We start from the raw sequence: 26396 nt of genomic DNA on the forward strand, positions 1-26396 counted from the left end.
CCATCTAGATTTTATTTCACAATTTACAACACACATTGAGCAGATAAGTGATTACGTCCATTGCAATAGACTATTAAATGACCACTAAAAATAACCTATAAGAATTTTCAATTAAAAGGAACAATGAAGTGAACAGCAAGGTGGGCAGTTGAGTGAACATTGAAATCGACAACAAAAAGAATATTAAAATGAACCATAAAACAACTAATGAAAGGAAGCTGCTGAAAAGTTGTCAGTGTATTAAAGAAGATGGGCAGCAAGCATAATTCTTAAACATTGATGTGTAAGCCTTGCAGCCAGGAAATTGCAACATTCTTCGCTTTAGGCAGATCAGTTTTTGGTCCTGGATATGCTGTGATGTCACAGTGATTCACGACATGGCCCATGTCTGGTGCAGAGCACCACAGTCATGCTTGGGACTTGGTATTTTGCCCCATTTGTATAGAAGGTCCTGGCAAACTCCATGTGATGTTTGAATCTTGTTAAGAGCTTCCAGTTGTCACCGGAGAAATTCAAATTCAGGAGGTCTTTATGTTGAATCGAAAGTTTGCCACCGAATCATCAGATTATCAGTTCTCCAGTCTATCTGCCACAGTGCATTCATGTTGAAGTGTGTGTCATGTTATTGCTGTACTAAGACTAGTAGCAGTTTCCTGATCCTAACTTTCTTATTGATGTATGGGGAATGTCCTTGTGCACTGGCAATTCAGGGTCAATTTGAACTATCTTCAACTGATGGACCAAGAAGTGCTTTCGGCAGAGCAAAGATAGGGCATTGTGGCTCAGCACATGTAACTGTTGCAGGCTCAGCACATGTAACCGTTGCAGGGAAATACTTTCGAGGTATCCACTGATGATAAGCATCACATTGTGTAGTTTGACACGTAGTTTCCTTTCATAGCTGTTATTCAACCACACAGAGGCACAATATTCCGTGATGTCCTAGAGCAGAGCCTCTCAATGTGAGAGCCTATGTTCCCCAACTGCTGACACATAGTTTGTACAGGATATTGTTGCGTGTGTTGACTTTAGCTGCCTTTGCTTCTAGGTGTTTCCTGAAAAATAGGTTGCAGCTTAGTATGATGCCAAGGTACTTAAGAAACTGAATATGAGTAAGCACTTTACTGTTGAAGTATATCAGAATTTGTAATTATTTGCAACTTGTGTGTCTCCTTTATATAGCCTACCAGAAGATGGGAGGACTATTATGTCAATTATCCTTCCATTTTATTGTGCAGAGTGATTTCAGCATCCACATTTATCTGTAGGGCAGCAAGAATACAGATAGTGGAGGTGAACTAGTTTGGAGGCTCCTCCTAGATTTTAAGATTTGATGAATACAGGGACCTCAGTACATTTTTGTTTCATCTATGACATCTTTTCTGTGACTACTTAGCACTGTGCAGTCCTAGTCTCACATCTATATTACAGTGGCAGATCCTAAGTAATCATTTTATTGATACCATGTTTGAGTCCCACTGACAGTCTAGCACAAAGGTCTAAAGAAAAAGTGATTGGGGCGCGTACTTCTTTGAAAAGCGTGTAATTATATGGCAAGAATGGAAATTGATGAGGTAGTGCAAGAAACAATGCACTTACTTCAGCAGCACATAAGGTGAACTCCTACTTGTCCAGATCATTGTGATGCAAATCTGTTCCATTGTGGCCTCAAGAAATAGCTAAGACCATTAGAAATATGCCTATATGTTGGCAAAACTGTGGCATTATCAATGGATGTTCTTTCACAGCAGGAATATCCATAAGTTTAGATCACTGGTCATCACAGGCTTTTTTGTGTCTGAAAACAAATAATATGTTTTCACCTTTTCAGTGTGCATTTCAAAGCTCTAGATTCACAACTGACCATCTTTTGCAGTTTTATTTGATGTCAGGAGGCCTTCATTGGCACCTGCTTCTTGATTTACAGAAGACATACAAAACAAGGCAACATAACAAAATGGCTCTGAGCACTTCTGAGGTCATCAGTCGGGCAACATAACATGTCAGCTATGTTACAGAGTTTGGGCTTTTGAGGCAGACTACAAACTTATATTAAAAATTTACCATTCTGTCACCATTTTTGGGTTAGAGATGTTACAGTCTGTACTAATCAATGTATACAGGAAAACAGAGTTCTGCAGGGTTCTGTCTTGAGTACTACCCTCTTCATAAATGATATAAAACGAAATGCTGCCATTGTGGGACCAAATGTATAGTTGATGTTGTATGTGAATTTTCCTGTCTGTACTATAATTCTAAGTGAACACACAAACAGAATATTACCTACAAAAGGCCATTTGAAAAACAGGTATGATCTTAAAATTATGAGCATTGCTTTTACCTGCAAAAATATCAGGGCATGCACTTTGGAAAAATTCAATCAGCTCACCTGCAGTGGAGTTTTCTCAGGACTGTTGTTAGGCCACTAACTGACAGGATTGCCGTATATAAAAAAGCTCGTGACAAACTATATGTGGAAATTAAACTCCCTATGCTTCCTCAGGAAATTTTTTTCAGCAGAAAATTGACAGGTTCTCTGGCAGTGAAACTTTGTCAGCAGTATCTACTAGATCTTGTGCATTACAGTGGCGTCCACCTTGCGACTGGAGCTTTCCAAACCAGCTCAGTCGGTAGTCTCATTGTGGGAGCATGTATTCTGGCTTTGAAGATATATCACCAACAACTCATAGTTAATTATGTGGTTGGTTTACAGAGAGGTCAGCCAGTCTGTGAATATTTAAGATTTTTGTGCAAAATTTTATTTCAAACTTCATATCTCATTGGGTTTTTCAAATACCCTCCCAGTACAATGCCACCAACGCCTATGTGCCAAATTGGCCTGTTCTGCAGGATAGAAGCAGTTCATTCCAATAAAAGCCGCTGACAAGGGTTGCCTCCAGCCCTCCTTGGAGGAAACTTGCGTCTGCAAGACACTGTGTTGACTAGTAGGTAATGTGGGAAGTGTGTCATGTGTGGTTGCTGGTGGGGCGTGGAGAGCAGAGCACAGTTGTCCACTCTCTTGGTTTCCAGCATTGAGACAGAGCAGATGCCCTTTTGTAATTTCAACTTCAACCCACTGTCTGCCTCTGACTCTGCTCACCCAGGAATGGCCACCAGCCATACAAATGTAAACTGCCCACCTCTTCTGTTCCCTTTTCCTTGATCATTTTTGACCACACTTCTAGACTGGTAGTCAGTCTTTATTTCTGCCCCAGGGTGAGTCCTTTCTGAATGCCTTATACCAAGAATATGTCTGAAGTTCAATGAAATCACTTCTCTCCCCCCCCCCCCCCCTCTCTCTCTCTGTCTGTGTGTGTGTGTGTGTGTGTGTGTGTCTATTTTGCTATGTCCATTCTGGTCTGCACCCTATGCATTATGGGGCAGAACATCCCTGTTGCACAATACTTTTGCAGAACTCCAAGATCTATCTCCTTATGAACCATTTAAAAACAGAGAGAACGGCCAACAGTTCTGCTAGAGTACATGCATCAGGAGGTCTTTCTCCTCATAAGAGATTACTCATCTGCACCACAGACTGAGCTTGCCCCCATGGTTTATTCCTGAACCTGTTGTTGAATGAATCTCCAGTGTGACATGAAAGATCTCATGACATTAATATTAACCACAATGGACCTGTTGCCAATTCAGATCTTTGAAGCTGACTTATGATCACAATTCGGTCACATTATCTTAGAAAATTGGGAAGAAGATTGGACGACCATCACTCATCCCAACAAATGCCGAATGATAAAAGCCCCATCAGTAAGTGGAGAATGTCCCTTTACTCCTTGAAGAAAAACTGTAATCATTGCATCCATATTGGTCATACCTACCTCACACATGACTACATGTTACATACAGAACCCTCCTCAGCATAGCTGCTGAGTGACTTTGACTGGTTGCCACATTACTCAGACCTGCCCCAACACACTTGACCTAGGATGTAGATTCTGTCCATATTTGAACCTTTCTACAGGAAAGTTTATATTATCATATGATATAAAATACTCATTTTAGTAGTTGACTTACAGCTGAAGTTGTGAAGGTTTTGCTCCAGTGGTCACCAGTCCTGACTCCACCCTTACTCAGATGTAAACACCAGTTCATCCATATATTTTTTAAGTGACATCATAGTCTCTTTTGACAGTAAAAGTGTGATTTTGGCCTTGTGCCTATTATCAAGTGAATGGTGCTTCAGCACGTATCAAAATGTAAAAAATTTTTCACTTGTGTATGTGTTTTCAGAAGATTTTTAGTTTTTGAAATGCTAAAGCAGTTAAACCATTTAATTATGGCCGCACATCCAAACCTCAAAGAGTGCAGATAGAAATAACTTTTCCCGTAAAATATCCAGAGTCAAATATCAAGGGGAGCTGTCTGAGGAATTCCATATCAGAATGGGTGTAAGACAAGGTGATGTTATTTCACCACTGTTATTTATTCTGGTCCTAGAGAAAGCAATGCGAGAAATGAAAAGAGAAAACAAAGGGGTGACGCTAAATGGTAGGACAGATTTATTGGGTTATGCAGACGAAATCCCAGTTCTAGCAGAATCAGAGGAAGAGACGGCAAAAACTGTAGAGGGCATAGCGCAAAATGCAAGTAAGATCGGGTTACGGATTAATGCGGAAAAGACCGAGGTAATATAGGTATCAAGAGAAGCCCCTAATGACATCCCATTACAGGTAGGGATATGGAAATTTGCTAAAGTGGAAAAATTTAAAGACCTTGGTACATGGTACCATGTAAATTAGCCGTGTCTCAGTGTTTTCTAGTGAGGTTCACAGATGGCAGTTGTCATTTGTGGCTGTTGTGTTCAGCCAAGCACATGCAGTGTGACATCTTAATGCAGTGCAAGTTGCAAGGGCAATCTGTTTGATCCAAAAAGGATGGACTTTTGTTTGTGTCGCTACAGATACCGGTGCCTCTTTATGTGTATCAATGGGTTGTAGAAACACTACAGAGAGTCAGGTCAGCACACAGGGTGAGTTGGACAAGGTTGCCAACGCATACATTGCCACTTGAAGACTGATATGTGGCCATTCTGCATTGCTGCATCAGACGGCTATCGCCAGAGCATGGCAAGATGATCTCAGAAGGGCTTCTGGAGCCACTGTGTCCCGTCAGACTGTTAGGAAAAGGTTGAAGAAAGTACCTTATGACTCAAACGTCTTGCTTGAGTACCCTGCTTTACAATTCATCATCTTGCAGTTCACCTTCAGTTCTGCCATTCCCATGTCAACCAGTAACTTATTACTGGTGAAAGATGTTATTCACAGACGAGTAGAGATATCCTCTGACACATTCATGGCCATTTTCGTTTGCAGAGACGTGTGGTGAGCGGTATCTGCCAAATGTTGTCCAGCCATATGGGTCTTGTGCTGTCCATGGTCGCCTTACTGCCAGGCTGCGTTGGACCATGTAGTGGCTGCTGCATATGGTGGTGGCTCTGAATTCCTTCTAATGCCAGGGCATATGTGTGGCGGTATGTCTTGTGAAGGTCACTGGACACTGAAGTAACGGAATGGCTGACAGTGAGCCCTGACAATTCCATTGTGCATATATGGGACATGTTTGACAGATGGTTTCAGGATCGTTCTGTTCCACCACAGACTCTCCGAGATCTCTCATGTGCTCTTATTGAAGAATGGGAACTGATACCACAGGATGACCTCTGTAGACTTACATGGAGCTTTTTGTGTTGGTGTCCAGCAATGATAAACACTCATGGAGGGCTTACACATTATTGAAGCTCTCAAAGCCCAATGTCAAGCACCCAGGATGATGGGATGAATGATGGTTTCCACATTGTGTTCGACACCTGTTGGACATTTCAGTTCTTTTCATGTAAATGATTGAGGATATCCTGATGCGCACTTAAAATATGATTTGGTAACATGGCCAGTCGTCAATTATTGCTCAGTGGAACATGGCAGAGGCCCAAAGTCTTCCCCTAATTATTTCGTGTATTATATGTTATTTGTCCATATTACTTGTAATACATTGGATCAAATTTCCATTTTGTTAGCATATTCTCCTAGTGTTGATACAGAATGGGTTTGGGAGTTGTTTGTGTACATCTTCTGTCTCAGTTCTTGTCCCAGGACAGCCTTTACCTGCACAATTTTTCCCACTGCTGTACCTGCCCTGTTCATGTCCTATATTCCTTTTACCAATAATCACAGCTGACTTTTTTCCACAAGTCATTTCATGTGGGCCTGTCACAGCTCTCTGCTTTACTCTCTCTTATATTACTTACAAAACTCTGCTGTTGGCTTGTAGATTATGAGGATAAAATGGCTAATAACTATCAGAAGTTTGAGTCCCTTAAAAACTCAGTCTAATCATCTTCTTCTTCTTCCTCTTCCTGTTCCTGTTCCTGCTTGCCTTCCTCAGGTCCCTCCTGTCCTCTTCCTCCAAAATCTCCACTACACACTCATATAATATCCCACACTTGCCAAGATATCTGTTTACCTTAGTCATGTGGCAATGACATGAGAGATATGGAGGCAGGTATAATGAGAGTTGTGTTTGTTAATGCTAAGAAACACATTGTCCAAAGTTGAGCAGTTTTCTGCCTTTTCTACATGTTACTCAAGGATCCAAAATGTAATTGGAGCCTAATGGTGTGTCCTCATACACATGTTGTTCAGCCGGTAAAATGTGTTTAGTGTTCAGAGGTATGTCAGCTACTGTTTGGTATGTAGAAGTTTAAAGTTGGATGGGCTACACTTACAAGATTGTCTTTCTTGTTATAGTGAAGAGAATCATTCAGAAGAAAAATAGAGTTTGATTTCTTGAAATGATATTTTCATACTATACTAACAAGTGACAACAACAATAACAACAGTATTTGAGGGATTTTAAGTTTACCTTCCTTTCCTCCACCTCCTCATCCTCCTCCTCCTCCTCTTCACATAAATTTTCTGAAAGAAATTGTACAACTTCCTTTTAATTGTAAAGAACTGTGTTGTACCTCTATGAGAACTAAGATAACTAATGTTTCTGTCAAAGCTTGCATACCATATGGACAGATTTTAAAATGAACAAGAATGTGCACACTTGAAAGTATTTAAAATTTTTAGTACATAAGTGTATATCTTGATTAATTTCACATTAGTTGTTCCCCCCCCCCCCCCCCCCCCCCCCAAAGTTCAGATACATGACACAAAACAATGAAAGGGTCACTCTTTTGAAACACTGTAATTGTCTCCCATTACGCCACACAAGTTTGAAATTTGGCTTAAACCTTCCTCTGCAATGATTCACAAGTTCAATGGGGCTGCAGGCCTAGATAAGGACTGAATCATCTAGGGAGCATCAGCAGTGTGAAATGTTGTCAGGAAGATCTTCCTGTTGCTTTTCTCACTGCAAACTGTTGTTTTCGACTGCAAAATGTGTGGAAATGAGTGCCCCAATCGAAGGGGTGGTTTCATTGACACCACTTATGCCACTTCCTGAGGCCTTTTAAATGTCATTTCTGAGTAGCAGTGGGTCTGAAATGATTTCCTTGGCTGCCCATAACAGAAACACATGATTCAGTGCTGGGCATCATGCTTCTGTACTCTATCACAGTGGTGTCAAGATAAAGGGTGAGATGTGGGGAAGAAGATGTATGACAACCTTTCCTTCTTGTGATATGTGCATGGTGGCATTGGGCAGAATTGTGCTAGATTTGGTGCCAGTGTGACATCATTAACCAATCTTTCACTTGAACTTCTGAGCTCTGCCCTTTTTCTCACATGTATCGACACCTTGTTGTTTGAAGCATCGGTGAGCCCAAGTGTGCCATTGCAGGGTGCCACACTTTTGCATCATTACAGAGGAAGGTTGTAGGCAACTTTGTGCCGTACTTCCAACTTCTGCCTCACAGTGGGAGACAGTTACACGGTTTCAAAAAAGTATTCTTTAGTTCTTTTATGCAGTGTACTTACAGGGGAGATGCCCCAAGTTAGGTGCCGTTGGCAAAGAATGAAATTAAGGGTAATAAAGAGTGCAAAATGGTACCATTACCTTCAATAAATGTTCTTAAAGTCTCTGATGCTCTGTGTGTCTAAATTTAGCGATTGAGTAGACTGAATGCAATGATATGTGAGTAGAGCTTTCCACTCTTGATTATGTAGTGCCCACTGCAAGAAGGAATTTACATGTGGCTTGAGTGTAACTGGCAATCAAATGAAAGTGAGCCAGATGGAGAAAAAGTGAGCAAACTGTTTTAACAATAATGGTAATACATTTATCCCACTGAGAGATAAGGCAGTCAGAGCCTTCATGGAAAAATACTTGGGGCTGCCTATGGAACCATGATACCCAGGTATGCTCTTCATCTGAAGCAAATTAATGGCCTGGAATGTCTTTGTTGAGGACTCAAAAATATGGATATCACATGGGAGTGATCGAGACTGTATGGAGTATGTGTAAGGGTTTTCCAGCAAAACTTCTACAGTGTATTTGAAACAACCATGACAACACATGGATGGGCATTACCCTGCAACAAAGTGATGACATCCATCAACACTCTGAGCATTTGGACTTGATGACATGCTTCAGTTGTTGCAAAGTGTCCATTTGGACACTATCCTCTGCAAGCACATGGATGGGCATTACCCTGCAACAAAGTGATGACATCCATCAACACTCTGAGCATTTGGACTTGATGACATGCTTCAGTTGTTGCAAAGTGTCCATTTGGACACTATCCTCTGCAAGCCTCTTCATTTCTTTGATTGGCGACTCCATGTTGTCTTGTGCACTACGACCAGATAATAGGTATACTTGAAAAAAGAGACAGCATTGGTCGTATATTTTTTACTATTGCAAAATCGATTTTCTGTCACTGAGTGACCATCTTCAGTGCTATATTGTGTAACTTAAATTGGGATGCACTGTTGTCACTAAGCTTACGGCGGAAGTGAGTTTTCCAGCAACAAACAGACAAGTAAAATAATAGAAGGAGAAAAATTCTAAGTACCACAACAGTCGACAACAATGAAAATGACAGAGAGAGAGAGAGAGAGAGAGAGAGAGAGAGAGCGGAAGTGGGGGGGGGGGGGGGAAATAACAGAAAGACACACATAACATGACAGTGTCAACAGCAGCACAAGTAAACTTAGCCTGTGCTCAATTACAGTCTTTTTCTTTAAAAACGTTAAAATACACAAATGTGACTTAAAAAATGCCCGATGACTTAAAAATTTAATTGTTCTACAGCCAACCTCATATGATATTAACAATATTACACGGTTTCAGAACTAGAAGACATTACCTGTACAAAATGTACACTCTTTCAAATCAAAACAAATATATATGTATATATATTCACACAATTACACTGTCCTTTGTACACAGGCACACCCCGAGAGGTCAACTACGTGATGCCCTTTCTAGAGCAATAGTTTGTACTATTTCAATTTTCATATATATATATATATATATATATATATATATATATATATATATATATATAAACAAAGATGATGTGACTTACCAAATGAAAGTGCTAGCAGGTCGACAGACACACAAACGAACACAAACATACACACAAAATTCAAGCTTTCGCAACAAACTGTTGCCTCATCAGGAAAGAGGGAAGGAGAGGGAAAGACGAAAGGATGTGGGTTTTAAGGGAGAGGGTAAGGAGTCATTCCAATCCCGGGAGCGGAAAGACTTACCTTAGGGGGAAAAAAGGACTTCCCCCTAAGGTAAGTCTTTCCGCTCCCGGGATTGGAATGACTCCTTACCCTCTCCCTTAAAACTCACATCCTTTCGTCTTTCCCTCTCCTTCCCTCTTTCCTGATGAGGCAACAGTTTGTTGCGAAAGCTTGAATTTTGTGTGTATGTTTGTGTTCGTTTGTGTGTCTGTCGACCTGCTAGCACTTTCATTTGGTAAGTCACATCATCTTTGTTTTTAGATATATTTTTCCTACGTGGAATGTTTCCCTCATATATATATATATATATATATATATATATATATATATATATATATATATATATATATATATATATATATAGCATTTATGATACATGTCCCTTTACATTAAATTATAAAAAACTTAAGCCTGCTCTCCCTGTTTATTATGGTCATACTATCAGTAGGCTTATTTTTTTCTTTTTTAACACAATTTTTTGATAACAGCTACAAATGCTAATGAGTATCACTGATGAGTCTAGTTGATGTTGGAGCCAGAAAGAACACAAGGATCACGAATCATCATCTGTTTTCCGATTTCTTCACACATTTGATTCCACGTAAAGTGTCTACAAATAAATGTCGTTTCATTTATCTTCAAGTTTCATCACAATATACTTCTTTATAAATCACAACAGTCAATGAAAATGTTTTAAAATAATCTTACAACACATCTTAAAATTGGCAGCCTGGTAGCACTTTGGAGTAGAATTGTTAAGTCCACAGAAAATTGACTTGGCCCCCTGCTTCAGATATCAAGAGTTATTAATCCTATTAACGCACATATGTACTTTCATGAATAAATAATAAAAATGAGCAAAGAAACTATTTTATGCTGTGGTTAATTTTCTGAACAATATTTATATAGTACACAATAATTATCACTTTGTAAATATATAAAAAATGAATCTTGACGTATGTATCACGTGACTTGGGTAGCTTTCACAGCATGTGGATTGTTTTAATCATCCTCTTGTTTTTCAATTTTTTCATTACAAATTATAAAAGTGGCATAGAAAGCTATAGCTGAATCTTTGGCTACTTCACCGATATCATTCTTGCGGTAACAATAAACTTTTCACTCGGGTTCACATGCTTAACTGATTGTCATTTTTCCACAAGCAGCATGTAAGTTAAATGACAAAAACGCAAGTCTTTAAACCATGAACCTAAAACTTCTGATCACTGTAGTGAAGTAGGTTATTGCTGATACACTATTCAAATCCAACATTCTGTTACCTACATAATCTCCTTAAGTAATAAAACACAACCACATGAACCACTGTTGCCAACAAATAACAAAATGCTAATAAGGTGCAACCGCTTACCATCGGAACCACAATTGTCGCTGTGGCAACATAATGAGGACTCTAGAGCCCGCTGATTTACGAACACACTATACAACACTATTGCATTAAATTCTTGATCCGTAGAACTTCTTTTCAGAGTCGATACTAAATTAATATTGCCTAAAATTATCATTGCCGCCACGTAGGTCAGACAAGGGCCGATGTCATGTGATACAGTTGCATCAAAGCTTGAATATGCACTGGTAAGCAGGAAAGACGGTCACGTGTATTTGAATCCAAGGCAAGCCAGGAGAGAGCATTGTATCCTTCCAAGACGTACCTAAGCACATCTGTTGTATATTGGGAATCCAGTGGATGCACTGTTACAGCTGATTGCTGTTGCAAGATATCATCAGAATTCTGTTGAATGGCAGGACTGTGCAAATGAAGAGCATTATATAGGAATGCAGGACAAACATTTTCTACACGAGGACAAGATGCCCAAAACCACCGAGGCATCCTACCAGTTGGAGCTGTTGATACAAAGTATCCCAATGCGAGAGGCTGTTGGTGTAATGTACCCACTTCTTCTTGAGTATCTATTCCCATATTCGCTCCACCCCTTGATGATGCATTGCACGGGAAGGGACTGTGCTGGTCTGATGTTCCTCCCATACCACAGGATGGGCTGCCAGGCTGTGATGGAGAATCTCTGTGGGGGCTACCTGTGGGAGACTGAACACCACCAGGACCTGTCTCTGGCCATGTGAATATGTCATTAAAATCTTGCATTTCCTCTATACCCTCTGGCATGTCATTGTTGAGGGCAGAGAAGAGCTCATCGTCTCCTAGATCGGGACCATTGATGTGCTGCTCCTGGAATGCTGTCTGCGATGACTGGGTGGTGGCTGATGTGGGAAAAACGAGAATATGAGTGCATGAAACATCCTGCGGAGTAGAAAGCTGGCAATTGACCGATGTTTGGCTGAAGCGTTCATCAGGAGTGAATTGATGTGGCATAAGCCTAAGAAGAGTCAGGCTCTAAAGAGACCAGACAAGCACTCAACACACAAGGAACATTGTTTGGATACATTAAACTACACTGATTGCATATCTCTTTGAGATGTTTCGATGCTTCCATTGTTGGGGTTGGTGGACGGGTATTTTCATTGTTGTCGACTGTTGTGGTACTTAGAATTTTTCTCCGTCTATTATTTTACTTGTCTGTTTGTTGCTGGAAAACTCACTTCCGGTTGCGCAACCTTGCTGATAAGCACTTCCTGTACAGCGTTAGCAGTTGTTCTTAAAATAGATATTATGTAATCCTGTTTTCTGCAGCAACAAGGGACCTAGTATTACTAGGACCTTGTTGCAGAATAATCCCTTTTTAGGTTATCAGTTTCATTAGGGTAAGATCTTATAACCTCAGTAGAATTAATTATTTTGTTACTAATTAATACTACAAACTTTGATCTTGTTAAAAGCCGAGAAGCGATTCTTCTTAGTGTTTTAGCGATTTTCATTGTTGTCCACTGTTGTGGTACTTAGAATTTTTCTCTGTCTATTATTTTTCTTGTCTGTTTGTTGCTGCAAAATTCACTTCTGGTTGCGCAACCTTACTGATAAGGACTTCCTGTACAGCGTTAGCAGTTGTTCTTAAAATAGATATTATGTAATCGTTTTTCTGCAGCAACAAGGGACCTAGTATTACTAGGACCTTGTTGCAGAATAATACGTTTTTAGGTTATTTGTTTCATTAGGGTAGATATATTTTACCTCAATAGAATAAATTAATTTATTAATAATCAATACTACAAACTTTGATCTTGCTAAAAGCCGAGAAGCTATTCTTCTTAGTGTTTTAGTTCTCTGGGGCACTCTGGGATGCTCTCTGGGTTCCCCAGTGTGTCCACAGTGAGATAAAGATGTGCTTATAGATAGTTTACTATGGGTGATGGCTGTCCATTGTTGGGGTTGGTGGGCGGGTATTTTCATTGTTGTCCACTGTTGTGGTACTTAGAATTTTTCTCCGTCTATTATTTTACTTGTCTGTTTGTTGCTGGAAAATTCACTTCCGGTTGCGCAACCTTACTGATAAGGACTTCCTGTACAGCGTTAGCAGTTGTTCTTAAAATAGATATTATTACTTATCCTGTGTTGCTGGAAAACTCACTTCCGGCAATGTTATTCTTATGGAGATTTGACAGTTGATACGCAATAATTACAGAAAACTAACTTCCGGTTCTTAATGAGCGCTGATAAGGACTTCCGCTTTCTGACTATGCAACGCCGTAAGCTTAGTGACAACAGTGCATCCCAATTTAAGTTATACAATATAGCACTGAAGATGGTCACTCAGTGACAGAAAATCGATTTTGCAATAGTAAAAAATATACGACCAATGCTGTCTCTTTTTTCAAGTATACCTCTTCATTTCTGCTTACCCTACTGCAACCTACATTCGTTTGAACCAGCTAACTACACTGGTGTGCAAAACTTGAGGCCAAAAGTAACTTTCGTGTGATGTGCCACTGACAAGGAGTGTAGCTCAATGAAACTTGGACCTTACATTGTAAGAACTGCTACAGTTAGTACAGAAGGTAACTGAAAGAAAAATGTAGTGAGACTAACAGAAATGACTCCCTTATTGAAAGACGGTAATTACACTGAAGCTACTGCAATTTGTTTTGGTCCCCTAGACATAAAAAGTGGTTGTGACATGGTTCTTAATGGGGTGTGTGATCTATATTGATAGCAGTACATGCTCAGCAATGTTCTTGCATGCTGCCCACAAGGTTGGCAAGGAGTTCTTATGGCAGGGCAATCTATTCGTCCACCATATCAGTTAACAACTGTTAGTTTGTCATTGGTGCATGTGAGTTTGCTGTATTGTGTCTCCCCAATGCATCCCACGTGTGTTTGATGGGATTGAATCGGGACCAGACAGGCCAGTTCATTCACTGAATATCCTCTCATTCGAAGAGCTGTCCACCTGCACCGTTTGATGCATTCATGCATTGTCATCCGTAGAAAGGTAGTCAGGCTCGAATACAGCCCTGGAAAGGCGCACATAGGGGAGGAGTATAATTCACAGTAAACGTTGACCAATGAGTGTATTGTGTTAAAAGATTTGTGGGTGATTATGCTCATGCAACATTATGCCCCGTTCACCATAACACCTGGACCACCAAAACAATCATGTTCCTGGTTGCATTATGCATTTCCACCTCTTGCCATATGAAGGTACATTGAGAATCACTATTCAGACTGAATCTGCTCTCATCTGAGAAGAGGATGTTAGCCTACTGCTGACTGGTCCAGTCCCTGCACTGTTTGCACCATTGCAGATGGTACCACCAATGTGTATATTTTGTATGTTAGCGACATGAAAAATGTTTCTCTTACTGTATGGAGGATGTATGTATTATAAAACAACGGAATATATAAAATGTACTGATTATCACAATAAAACAAGTTAAGTATAGGAAAAAATGGAGGAATAGGGTGGAACAGTCAGTGTGGGAAGAATTAGAGAAATGTGAGGGGTAAGTGAAGTTCAGAAGGAGGGCAAATATTGAGCTGTGCTTGATCATTAAGTATTAAATCAGGACTGTGGGCCAGATGTTAATTGATTACTAGGCCTTCCAACAGTTAAATTTTAGGATCTTCGTCTGTTAAGTGAAGAACAAGAGGCTGTGGTTGATAGTTGTCCTCAGTCAGTACATGTGCAGCAAATGTGGAGTTGGAATTCTGTTCATGCTGAGCCAAGCTAGTTTCTATGCTAAACAGTCAACATAAAATCAGTTCACAGTGGAAATTGATTATAAATTTATAAACTTCATAGATCTCACCATTGACAATAGCTATGACAACAGACACAATAATAACTTCTTTAGTCACGGCATGCAAGAGCACAAAAACCTGCAGCTTTCCACTCCATGGTACTCTTGTCTCTTGTCTGCTTCAGTGTCCAAAGAAGATTTGAGTGATGTGTTACAGAAAATAAAATCTATTGCCTCTTCCAGTTGCTGTAACTGAGTTTTGGCGGACCACATCTTACATAAGAGACAAAAACTGAAAGTTATACTCCATCCTCTATGTTCCCTCTACTATTCCTTGTAATGTGTGCCAAAAATGGCAAAAATGATGTACTATCACGTACCTAGGACAGGTATTGGAGTGTGGTCTAAACACTGACATCCTGCAAGTACAGTATTTCCTACTAAATGAAGAACACCTTAGTCCGGTAGATTTTGAATAGCAGAGACCACACCCAAAATAATCAGTTCATTCATAACAAGCAAACTTATTATTACGTAAAGAAAACTGCACAGGAATAACATCTAAAAAGAAGAGCAGATACTGTCACTCAGTGAATCCTTGTCTGCCCTGATAGCTGAGTGGTCAGCGTGACGGATTGCCGTCCTACGGGCCCAAGTTCGATTCCCGGTGGGGTCGGGGTTTTTCTCTACTCAGGGACTGGGTGTTGTGTTGTCTTCATCATCATATGCCCAGCCAGCATGCAGGTCGCCCAGTGTGGCATCAAATGTAGTAAGACCTGCACCAAGGCGGCTGGACCTGCCCCGTAAGGGGCCTCCCGGCCAATGACGCCAAACACTCATTTCAGTTTTTTTCAATGAATCCTTTCCCACAAACAATTAGTAAGAAAAGCATGTAACAGGCAAAAGATGAAATATTTAAGAACATTAGGAATGGCTACAAGAAGTTTTTTTATTGATGTGGAGTGGGTCTATGACAGTTGAAGTCCTCTTTTGTTGAGATTCTATGAATCATATATTTCATTTAATTATTATTAATTATGTTCCTTAGTTTAGCAAGAGAACTACTGTGTTTAATATTAGTTACCTTTGCAACTGTTTGATGTGGTATGTCTCAGATAAACATATAAGTAGTATTCAGTAGAGCACTCCTATAGATCAATCTGCTGTTACCTCTGTATTTCATGTTGATGGTTGGGAATCTGAATGGCTTCAGTGAGTACCAAATGTCATAGTGACACATCGACCAAATAGTTAAAAAAAACAACAACAACAAAAAACATTTATTCATGTATTTGTTTTGAGATCAGAAATCTGGTGAAACATATTTAGTGTAAAGTGAAACAATAAAATAATTAGTTACAAAAGAGAGATTCAATTAGATTCTCTAAAAAGGATGGCAGCTACAAATATCAATGTTGTTAATGGCATGAAGCAAAGCAGTTCATATTAAAATAAAACACTTCACATATCAATTAATTCTTTGATAGTTTCAGGGTGCTAAGAACCACAAATACACTGACAACCAAGTGGCCTCTAACAGAATTAGTGGAATATACTTCATACCTTATTCCAATGTTCATGCAATAAATACAAGTAAATAGAATGGTCCAACACTTTTAATTTGTTGTCAGATAATTGAGAGTCATTTTATGTAGTAGGGACTAGAATTTCTTTTGCTTAAGAGTGTACAGAGAAAAAAATGGCAAATTCGTGAAAATCTCAAAAAAGCATCTTGTGAGAAAGTGATTACTGATACAGAATTTGTAGTGTTTCAAATACACTCCTGGAAATGGAAAAAAGAACACATTGACACCGGTGTGTCAGGCCCACCATACTTGCTCCGGACACTGCGAGAGGGCTGTACAAGCAATGATCACACGCACGGCACAGCGGACACACCAGGAACCGCAGTGTTGGCCGTCGAATGGCGCTAGCTGCGCAGCATTTGTGCACCGCCGCCGTCAGTGTCAGCCAGTTTGCCGTGGCATACGGAGCTCCATCGCAGTCTTTAACACTGGTAGCATGCCGCGACAGCGTGGACGTGAACCGTATGTGCAGTTGACGGACTTTGAGCGAGGGCGTATAGTGGGCATGCGGGAGGGCGGGTGGACGTACCGCCGAATTGCTCAACACGTGGGGCGTGAGGTCTCCACAGTACATCGATGTTGTCGCCAGTGGTCGGCGGAAGGTGCACGTGCCCGTCGACCTGGGACCGGACCGCAGCGACGCACGGATGCACGCCAAGACCGTAGGATCCTACGCAGTGCCGTAGGGGACCGCACCGCCACTTCCCAGCAAATTAGGGACACTGTTGCTCCTGGGGTATCGGCGAGGACCATTCGCAACCGTCTCCATGAAGCTGGGCTACGGTCCCGCACACCGTTAGGCTGTCTTCCGCTCACGCCCCAACATCGTGCAGCCCGCCTCCAGTGGTGTTGCGACAGGCGTGAATGGAGGGTCGAATGGAGACGTGTCGTCTTCAGCGATGAGAGTCGCTTCTGCCTTGGTGCCAATGATGGTCGTATGCGTGTTTGGCGCCGTGCAGGTGAGCGCCACAATCAGGACTGCATACGACCGAGGCACACAGGGCCAACACCCGGCATCATGGTGTGGGGAGCGATCTCCTACGCTGGCCGTACACCACTGGTGATCGTCGAGGGGACACTGAATAGTGCACGGTACATCCAAACCGTCATCGAACCCATCGTTCTACCATTCCTAGACCGGCAAGGGAACTTGCTGTTCCAACAGGACAATGCACGTCCGCATGTATCCCGTGCCACCCAACGTGCTCTAGAAGGTGTAAGTCAACTACCCTGGCCAGCAAGATCTCCGGATCTGTCCCCCATTGAGCATGTTTGGGACTGGATGAAGCGTCGTCTCACGCGGTCTGCACGTCCAGCACGAATGCTGGTCCAACTGAGGCGCCAGGTGGAAATGGCATGGCAAGCCGTTCCACAGGACTACATCCAGCATCTCTACGATCGTCTCCATGGGAGAATAGCAGCCTGCATTGCTGCGAAAGGTGGATATACACTGTACTAGTGCCGACATTGTGCATGCTCTGTTGCCTGTGTCTATGTGCCTGTGGTTCTGTCAGTGTGATCATGTGATGTATCTGACCCCAGGAATGTGTCAATAAAGTTTCCCCTTCCTGGGACAATGAATTCACGGTGTTCTTATTTCAATTTCCAGGAGTGTAAATAGTTATTCCAATGGTATACTGACACATGAGGTACCTCTGCTTTCACTATCTATACGAGATAATGTGAATGAAACTGTACATTTAGAATAACATAATAAACGATCAGTTCTAGTTCATATAATATTCAGGGACTAATGCAGTGTAAGGTTTTCATGAAATAAAGCTGTATGTTGCTCTCCTTTTGAATTATCTTACATTTGATTTCTGCTTTATTCCAATCCATGTATTTACAAATGTAGATACTTTGTTGATAAACAGAAAAAAATACATAGCCTAGTTTACACGATAGTGTGGACACTATAAAATAGAAAAGGCCCTTGAGGGTAAACAACCAAGAACTCGAGGGGAGAGGAGCATTGCATGGGAACAGTCACTGCCTCCCTCTCACAAATCTGGCAGCTAAACCCACATTATATGCTTCTGCAAAAGCAGAACCGATGCTTGGTCATAGAGATCGCTAATTCCTTCTGGTGTTATGAGAGTCGTACTTGATCCCTGGGAGTGACTAGGATTAGCCTATTCATTCATTTCAAAATAAGAAAAGAAAACAATGAGCATTGCACAATGCATAACAAAGCGGAGTACACAAAGCATTCGGTAACTACCTTACAGTTGCTTGCTGAGTCTGGTTATGTCGTAAATGAGGTAGTTCAGGTCCAACTGACACTGGTATCTTAAACTATTTAAAAATGCTCCTTCCCCACCTCCTACCCCCAACTTAAAACTGCCATTTTAAAGTGTCCTCATAATACAGTTGTGCTTGTAATGAATCCAGTGCCAACATTACTCTTTGAAGTTTTCTGTGCAACAAGAAGAATAAATTTTCCTTTGCTACAACACTGCACCTGTTTTCTGATACATTCTATGAAGCTATCTTGGTGACTGTCAATATGTGTTAAAAGTGCTCTATGCTATTATTATAAATAAATGTATAACACTCAGTCTTTCTATTTGACACTTCTTCAGCTGCAATCATGTCGGTTTCACCACATACTTTTCTGATTTGGTCTCATGAGGGTGGCGAGTCCCATATTACATCTTCTCATGGCATAAAAATATTATGTGGTATTCAGGAATTGAACCTTTGATTTTTGAATGTGCAAACACTAATGTTAACCTGTAACCTATGGAGGCAGGCAGTTCAGTGTCTTACTCTTGGTGTCTGCTGGTAATACTGTTAATAAAAGGATAGACAAAATTTGCTAGTGGACAAAGAATAGAGAAGAGCCATAAAATGACTAGTTTCTTTGAATGTTCACATCAGGTTGATGACAGTAGGCTAGAGATTTTATTACATATGAGATTTTATTATACATGCACAATCTTGCATGTACACAATTGTTTCAGCAGCGATTTTCTTGTGACAACGACACAAACTTTCAGCAACGATAGACAAGAGCAATTTGAGATGAGGATCCCTGGTGTGGAAATAACTAAGTAAAAAGTCATGAAACCAAACATGTTGTAGAATAACTCTGCCATTGAAATATGGGAAACTGTTAACCTTTTCCTGATGTAATAAACTGATTTACTTTGTACGTAGTTTCTAAAATAGAAGTGCAAGATAGTCCATTTAACGTGTTGGCATACATCATAAGGTGTGGGGACGGGAAACCCCATTAATACACTGCGGATGATCTGTAAGGTATCGTAGTGTTGTCACTACTTGATGTAAAAGTCTGTGGTAAGATAACCATCCCTAGTGAAATGAAATTGTACCTGGTTAAGGAATTACCATAATGAGTTTTTTTTATGGACAAGCAGGTAGAAACTGTGGGAACACTGACAGATCATATTGGGCTAAGCACCCACAAAGAGGGCACATGATACACGCACAGTTTCCAAAAGTTTTCCGACACTTGAGAGAAATTGATAACACAACCCAACAGTGAGAATCACAAACTGTATAGACTCCTGATTAGGAAAAAAATATGCTTGCTTATGTGGATGAAAAAGAAGAAGAATTATTCATTGTCCAGATTGTTCATTAGATCTGACCCAATTCGATTTGTTTCTAGCGATCTCATGTGGAAAGCATTGTGTACGAGACACCTGTCAAAACTGAAGAAGCCCCTGTGGCAAGAATTGTGGTGCACATGTCCATTGCAGTGGACACTTCTTTGGTGTTTTCAATCAGTCTTGAGCTTGCAAATGCACACAGGGCACAGCACCAGTAGAGAGTGTACACTGGAATGCACTGTGTGCATTTGCAGCCTCAGAGTTGATTGAAAACATCAAAGAAGTGACATTGACAGCTGTTTGCTGCAGTGGACATGTGCACCACAGGGTTAATCAAACAGCACTGAGTTTGTTAAACAGCTACAAAACAACTTTGAGACAGTGCCATGGTTGCATAGGATGTGTAGAATACCGTATTGAGCAACTGTTTTGAATGAGCACGTTATGATGTAGGTTGAGAAGATAAATAAAATAGCTGGAAAAAATGTGTATGTGGAATTATTGTTGCTGACACCAGAACAATGATAAACTCAAAATTTTATCATTTGTGCTAATAATGATTATAATGACTGATCCGATACAAAAGTGTTTCACTTTAATTAGCACTTGGCAGCAGCTGCCAGGGTGGAGTTAAGTAAGAGGATAGAGGCTAATCAGTCTCATATAATGAAGCCTCGTAGAGCTGTTTGTGCCAAGTTATTTCATTTCTGAAGCTCAGACATAGGAAATAAGTAGAAACTTGACAATGAGACCATGGGGGCAGGATGAGTATTAGTGGTAATGAATGGGAAACATTCATTTGCTGCCGGCCGAAGTGGCCATGCGGTTAAAGGCGCTGCAGTCTGGAACCGCAAGACCGCTACGGTCGCAGGTTCGAATCCTGCCTCGAGCATGGATGTTTGTGATGTCCTTAGGTTAGTTAGGTTTAACTAGTTCTAAGTTCTAGGGGACTAATGACCTCAGCAGTTGAGTCCCATAGTGCTCAGAGCCATTTGAGCCATTCATTTGCTCATCCAAACATCATGTTCTATAAGTTCCTTCATAAGGAAAGTGTTTAGACATGTAGTCATGTCATACGTTAACAAGCTGAAGCAGCTACTGCAGGAAACTTTTGTGAATGATACTAAGAACTAATTATGATTCATCCTAATTTGCCAACACAAATTATTATAGGAATTTACTCCTAGATTATTTTATATATGTATATAAGAAGAAAATCCACTGTTCTTCCTCTTATGCTATTTAGCTGCTGTTTTTATCTAATACTTCAAAATAAGGTTGTACATAGCTTTATAAAGAATACAATCAGTTGTCAACATACTGGCAAATTCAAAACCTGTTTAATAGCATTTAGATGTTGAGTCCAAATATTCTGATAAATTATTATAGGTATGGTTAGTTACATACCCTTTTACTTTGATTTTGAATACATGGAAAAATCAACTTTTTGCATATCTGTTGGCAACCTGTTATGGACTCTCACTCCAGAATAGAAAACACCATGCTGAACCATGGAAATGGATGCATAGTCTATGTAGAAATTAAATTTACTTCCAACTTTAGGTACGCGAATGTTGTTGTTCATCCCAAATTTACTCTGTAAGGATATTATTTGTGAATGAGTATATTAGTATGTAATGGAGCATACTTACGCCTCTGAAGATGTTTCTGCAAGATATTCAGTTATTATGTAATATTCTTAGTGCACACTTCTGTCGAATAAATGTTGTTTTGACTGTTGGTGCATTGTCTCGAAAGACTGTGCTATGTGACAGTAAGTGGAAATATGGTAGTAGTCCTTTTAGCAGCAATTACTGTCACCATATTTATGATTCTGTTTTCTTCACTTCTCTTGACTATATATTTTACATCAGTTTTTCCCTTTAACTGTGATACACATTGTACCTTCTTTTTAACTCAGTATGACACTTGAAACTCATATACATAAATGTTCCATTTTTCATAGCACTTTTATAGACTGGAGCATTTGAGATTTAATCAACTGTGTCTGGCAAATACATTACTCTAAACCATGGAAGGTTTTTTGTGTATGTGTTATGGTTAATATCTCATATTTCTTCCTGGATAACAATATTTGCCCTTGTTTCAGTCTTTCAGACTGCATCAGTTACACAAAATCCAATTTGACTCCTCTTTATGTCCTATGGGATTTCAACAACTGGACTATTATTTTGTAAATGTTGGATCTCTTTCAGCAATCTTTAATACCAGCAATATAACTTACAGTGTTTCCAGGGATGGATTAGGTAAAACGAAATAAAGCTGTGAACCATGTGGATCACTGATACAGCACTTCTCTGCCAAAAACTGCCATCTTGCTATCTGTGATTAATTTCATGTGTATGATGAAGTAATATGAAAGCAGTTTGATTTATGCCAGTTTGCTGCATAAATTCTGAATTTGTACACTACCAGGCAGTCATGTACTTGTTGTAATTCCTCTCTTTTTTGTGGAACAATTTCGTGTAGCATAAAGAACTTAAAATTTTAAATTTCACCATTTCTAGTTTTTGAAAGCAGGCAGCTGTATTGCATGTGAAAAAGAGAGACCACTCAACATTACTAAAATATGTTCAGCTAAATCAAAAATAAAATTAAAAAAAAAAAAGACATCAGCTGCACAAATAGCTCTACATCTGATTTGAAGTAAATACATGTTCTTATACGGAACATTTTTGTTTGAAGTAATTATATAACAGTGAGAAGTTTTGAAGAGATATTGATATGAAGCCTGATGTAGTGATTCTTCTGTAACGTAGGTTTTGGAGATGCAACTACAAGTCCAGCTGCTGTTTCACGGAGAAGGATAGCAGCTACAGTTCCTGCACAAGACCCGTATAGTTCCTTCACTGCTGGTTCAACACTTGATATTGTGGAAGAAACAAAAAATAAGCAGTGGAAGAGAATACTCTTGTTGATTGTTGCCATTACAGTTCATAATATTCCAGGTCTGTATGATATTGAATGTATTTGATGACTTTCAATCTCCCTCCCTCCCCCCTCCCCCTTCCCACCTCCCCCCTCCGCCCCCCCCCCCCCCCACACACACAAACGTACAGGGTGTCTTAGGAGGAATAGTAACTATTATAGGTGGTGATATTATAGTGGAATTTGAATAAAACATTTCATACAGTGTATCCAATATTTTTTGATGACAGAGGTATAGCTGATTAAAGAGAAAAATTTTCATTTCCGTTTAAATATGTAGTATGGTATGATAGGCAATCAGTTGATCAGGCCTTTTGTGTTACAGCATCATCTCACAAAGCCCTGTTATCTAGACTTTCTTGAAAATGAGCTTCCAGCATTATTAGAAGAGGTTTCTGTAGTGGCAGGGATGGGTATATTCTTCTAGTATGATGGAATGGATCAGCAGAAATTGCCACATTTATTGCCCATTGAGGTCCTCGGACCTTACCCCTTTAGATTTTTACCTGTAGAAATGGTTGAAAGGCGTAATCTACAAAGAAGACTGACACACAAGGAACAGTTTGATCATTGTGATTATGAAAAGTGCTGCATTCATAAAAGAATGCCAAGATGACATCATAAGAATTACATGTGTTGTCAAGAGAATTCAAAAGTACATTGACGTCGAAAAGTGTTTATGAAAATCAGCTTTGAACTGAATCATTTGCATTTACTTAGCACCTTCTGTGAGTATTCGTTAAATTCTAACAGCTGTGCCTCTGCTACCAATAAAAATGGGACACATGTTATATGGAATATTTCATTTGAATTAATCTATACTACCACCTCCCAGAACATGTATTATTCTTCTGAAACACAGGGTACACACAATGGTGCTACAAATTATAGCCTTTTTTCCATCTTGTAAAATGGTTTCCATCTTGTATGTGTGACCTGTCAGCCATTCTTATTGCCAGTTGGTATATTCTGTCACATGTAGAACAAATTTAATTGCATAATTTGCAATATTATCTTGGAGATCCATCAGGAAAGCCGTGTGTGTTAGCACGGTGCTTCTGGGATTCGAGGAGACCGTGGGTCCAGATTGAATTTGCCCAGTGGGTTAATGGCTAGGGCCACTGAGCCGACCAGCCTGGATGTGGTTTTTAGGTGGTTTCCCACATCTACCTAAGTGAATACTGGGTTGGTCTCAACATCCCATCTCAATTACGCATTTCACTAGCACTTCAAAAAGGACAGATTGCTACTCACCATAAAATTGACACACTGAGTTGCAGATAGGTACAATGAAATAGTCTTGTAATATACCTGTCTGCTACTCGGTGTGTCATTTTTTACGGTGAGTAGCAATCTATCATTTTCATATTGTTGATATTCCAGACTAGACCTTACATTGCTTGCAAACACTTCGAAAATGTTCTCTCACTTTCACATGGGATAACACTAGATGGAAACAGATGGCGTGCACTACTGTGTTTCAGGGGGAGGAATGGCGACAGGAAGGGCATTCAGCCACTCTCAACCACTAATGTTGCCAAACCTGAGTTAACATGCTGACCACATGTACACATGGAATAAGGCCAGGAAAAAGAAGAAGAAGGCAGTATTGTGTTCCAGAAAATAAGTTATTACAAATTATTGGTTTTGTTGGTTATTGATATAAATCCCATCTGACTAAAAGAATGCAAAGCGCCACATTAGGTAACTTCGGGTAATTTTGTAACTGTAAAGAATCAGCATCTTCAGATGTACTACTGTGATTAACATTGGTTGTTTTGCTATGACCTGTCATTGTACACCCAAGAAGCTGAAGTAATTCTCCTTGTGGATGATGTATTTGTAATGAAGCATTAAGGACACATTTAAACACTAAAAATGGTAAATAAAATTTTCTTGTGTGTACTGCACGAGGCCTTAACAATTTCCCACTTCCATCAAAGTAATGTGTGATAAAAATCAGTGCAGTAAACATAAGTTCCTAAATTCTTGGATGTTTTTATTGGTTACCAAAAGTGCAGGTCACACATTACAAACTTAACCATTCAAACTTAGCAATTTTTACGTGACAAGCAACAGCAAATTTTGTAAATGAAAATGTTTAATTTCCTTTTACTGTTTTCAGTTGCATAGGTATTATGACATAAAATTCTGAGGCAATCTTTCATTGAGGAAGAAAGTGTTGATATCATGGAAGAATGTACTAAGGGTAATGGGTGTTGTCTACTGCAGCACCTCTTGTAGTTCATAAAAAAGTTATACAGATTTGCTGCCTCATAATACATATAATCCCTTGTGTTTTCAAAAATGAATTACTTAAATGAATGAATGACCACACTGTTCGACTGTTCCATACCATTCATCTGTAGAGTGGCACAGAAAACAGTGAAGTATTCGGTCGTATAAATCTTTGTTTTACCTTAATGATGTGAACACACTGATTCATCTTCTACTCCATAGAATAATTCATAATGATATAATAAGTGTGTGTGTGTGTGTTCACACTTGGAGCTAAATCTAATTAAAAATGTATATTAAGGTTAGTGTGAAAAAGTTCATACAAATGGTCATAGTTTTAACTAAGTTATTGTGTTATATTTATAAACAGATTGACTTGTTCCTCATCATTTAGAGAGGCCACAGTTATTCTCTGTGGAACATATAACTGACATCCTGCAGCTGTCCAATTTGTGTGTGCTTGAGGCCATAGTTTTCACTAAGTTATTGTGTTATATTTATAAACAGATTGACTTGTTCCTCATCATTTAGAGAGGCCACATTTATACTCTGTGGAACGTATAACTGACATCCTGCAGCTGTCCAATTTGTGTGCTTGTTTCAATTGTGTGTGCCTCTTATTCTTTGCTTACATCGTTTTCTGTATTTTTCTTCCTCTTTTCTCACTTTTTAAATTCTTTTGTTACCTGATCACTCAACATTTCAATATTTACTTCAGAGATCTTTCTTGCAGGTTTGCTTCTGCATTTCATCTTCCTCCACTATTTTAGGTAAAAGGCGCTTACATTATGTTGAGGGTTACCATAGTTCCTATTTAACTCTTGCCCTGGTGAAAACACTAATCAAATGTATGATTAGGGAGTTTTTTCCTGTAGTGTTTGCTTTAAAGATAACTTTTTTGTTGAAGGATTGCACATGTGTTGTCTTGATGTGTTAGAATTTAAACTAAGATGACAATGAAAACAATCAATTATTGACAAAATTAGCTAATTGGATAGATAAAAAATCTACTCACCAAGCGGTGTGCAGCACACATACATAAAAGATGGTTGTAATTGGCAAGCTTTTGGAGCCAGTGGCTCCTCCTTCAGGCAGAAGGAGAAGGAAGAGCGGTGAAGGAAAAGGACTTGAGAGGTCTATGAAAAGGGGTGATTTCAGGAAAGTCACCCAGAACCGTGGGTCAAGGGAGACTTACCGTTGCACGGGATGAGAAGGAATAAGAATTTCACAAAAATTTCTATTTATATTCCGTTCATAGTTCATGGTGTAACATACCAAGATAA

The 26396-nt window shown here is 39.7% G+C and overlaps 1 protein-coding gene across 4 annotated transcripts in view; it reads left to right on the forward strand.

Annotated features, from left to right (window-relative positions):
* The window catches only part of LOC126251653 (zinc transporter ZIP11), a 426866-nt gene that overhangs the window by 57833 nt on the left and 342637 nt on the right, over window positions 1-26396 (forward strand). For all 4 annotated transcript variants that reach the window (XM_049952212.1, XM_049952213.1, XM_049952214.1 and 1 more), the window contains one exon: window positions 22707-22895. In XM_049952212.1, the coding sequence (XP_049808169.1) occupies window positions 22707-22895 (189 nt within the window). The remainder of the gene's footprint in view (window positions 1-22706; window positions 22896-26396) is intronic.

Source organism: Schistocerca nitens, chromosome 4 (genome assembly GCF_023898315.1).
Source record: "Schistocerca nitens isolate TAMUIC-IGC-003100 chromosome 4, iqSchNite1.1, whole genome shotgun sequence".
Classification (NCBI taxonomy): Eukaryota; Metazoa; Arthropoda; class Insecta; order Orthoptera; family Acrididae; genus Schistocerca; species Schistocerca nitens.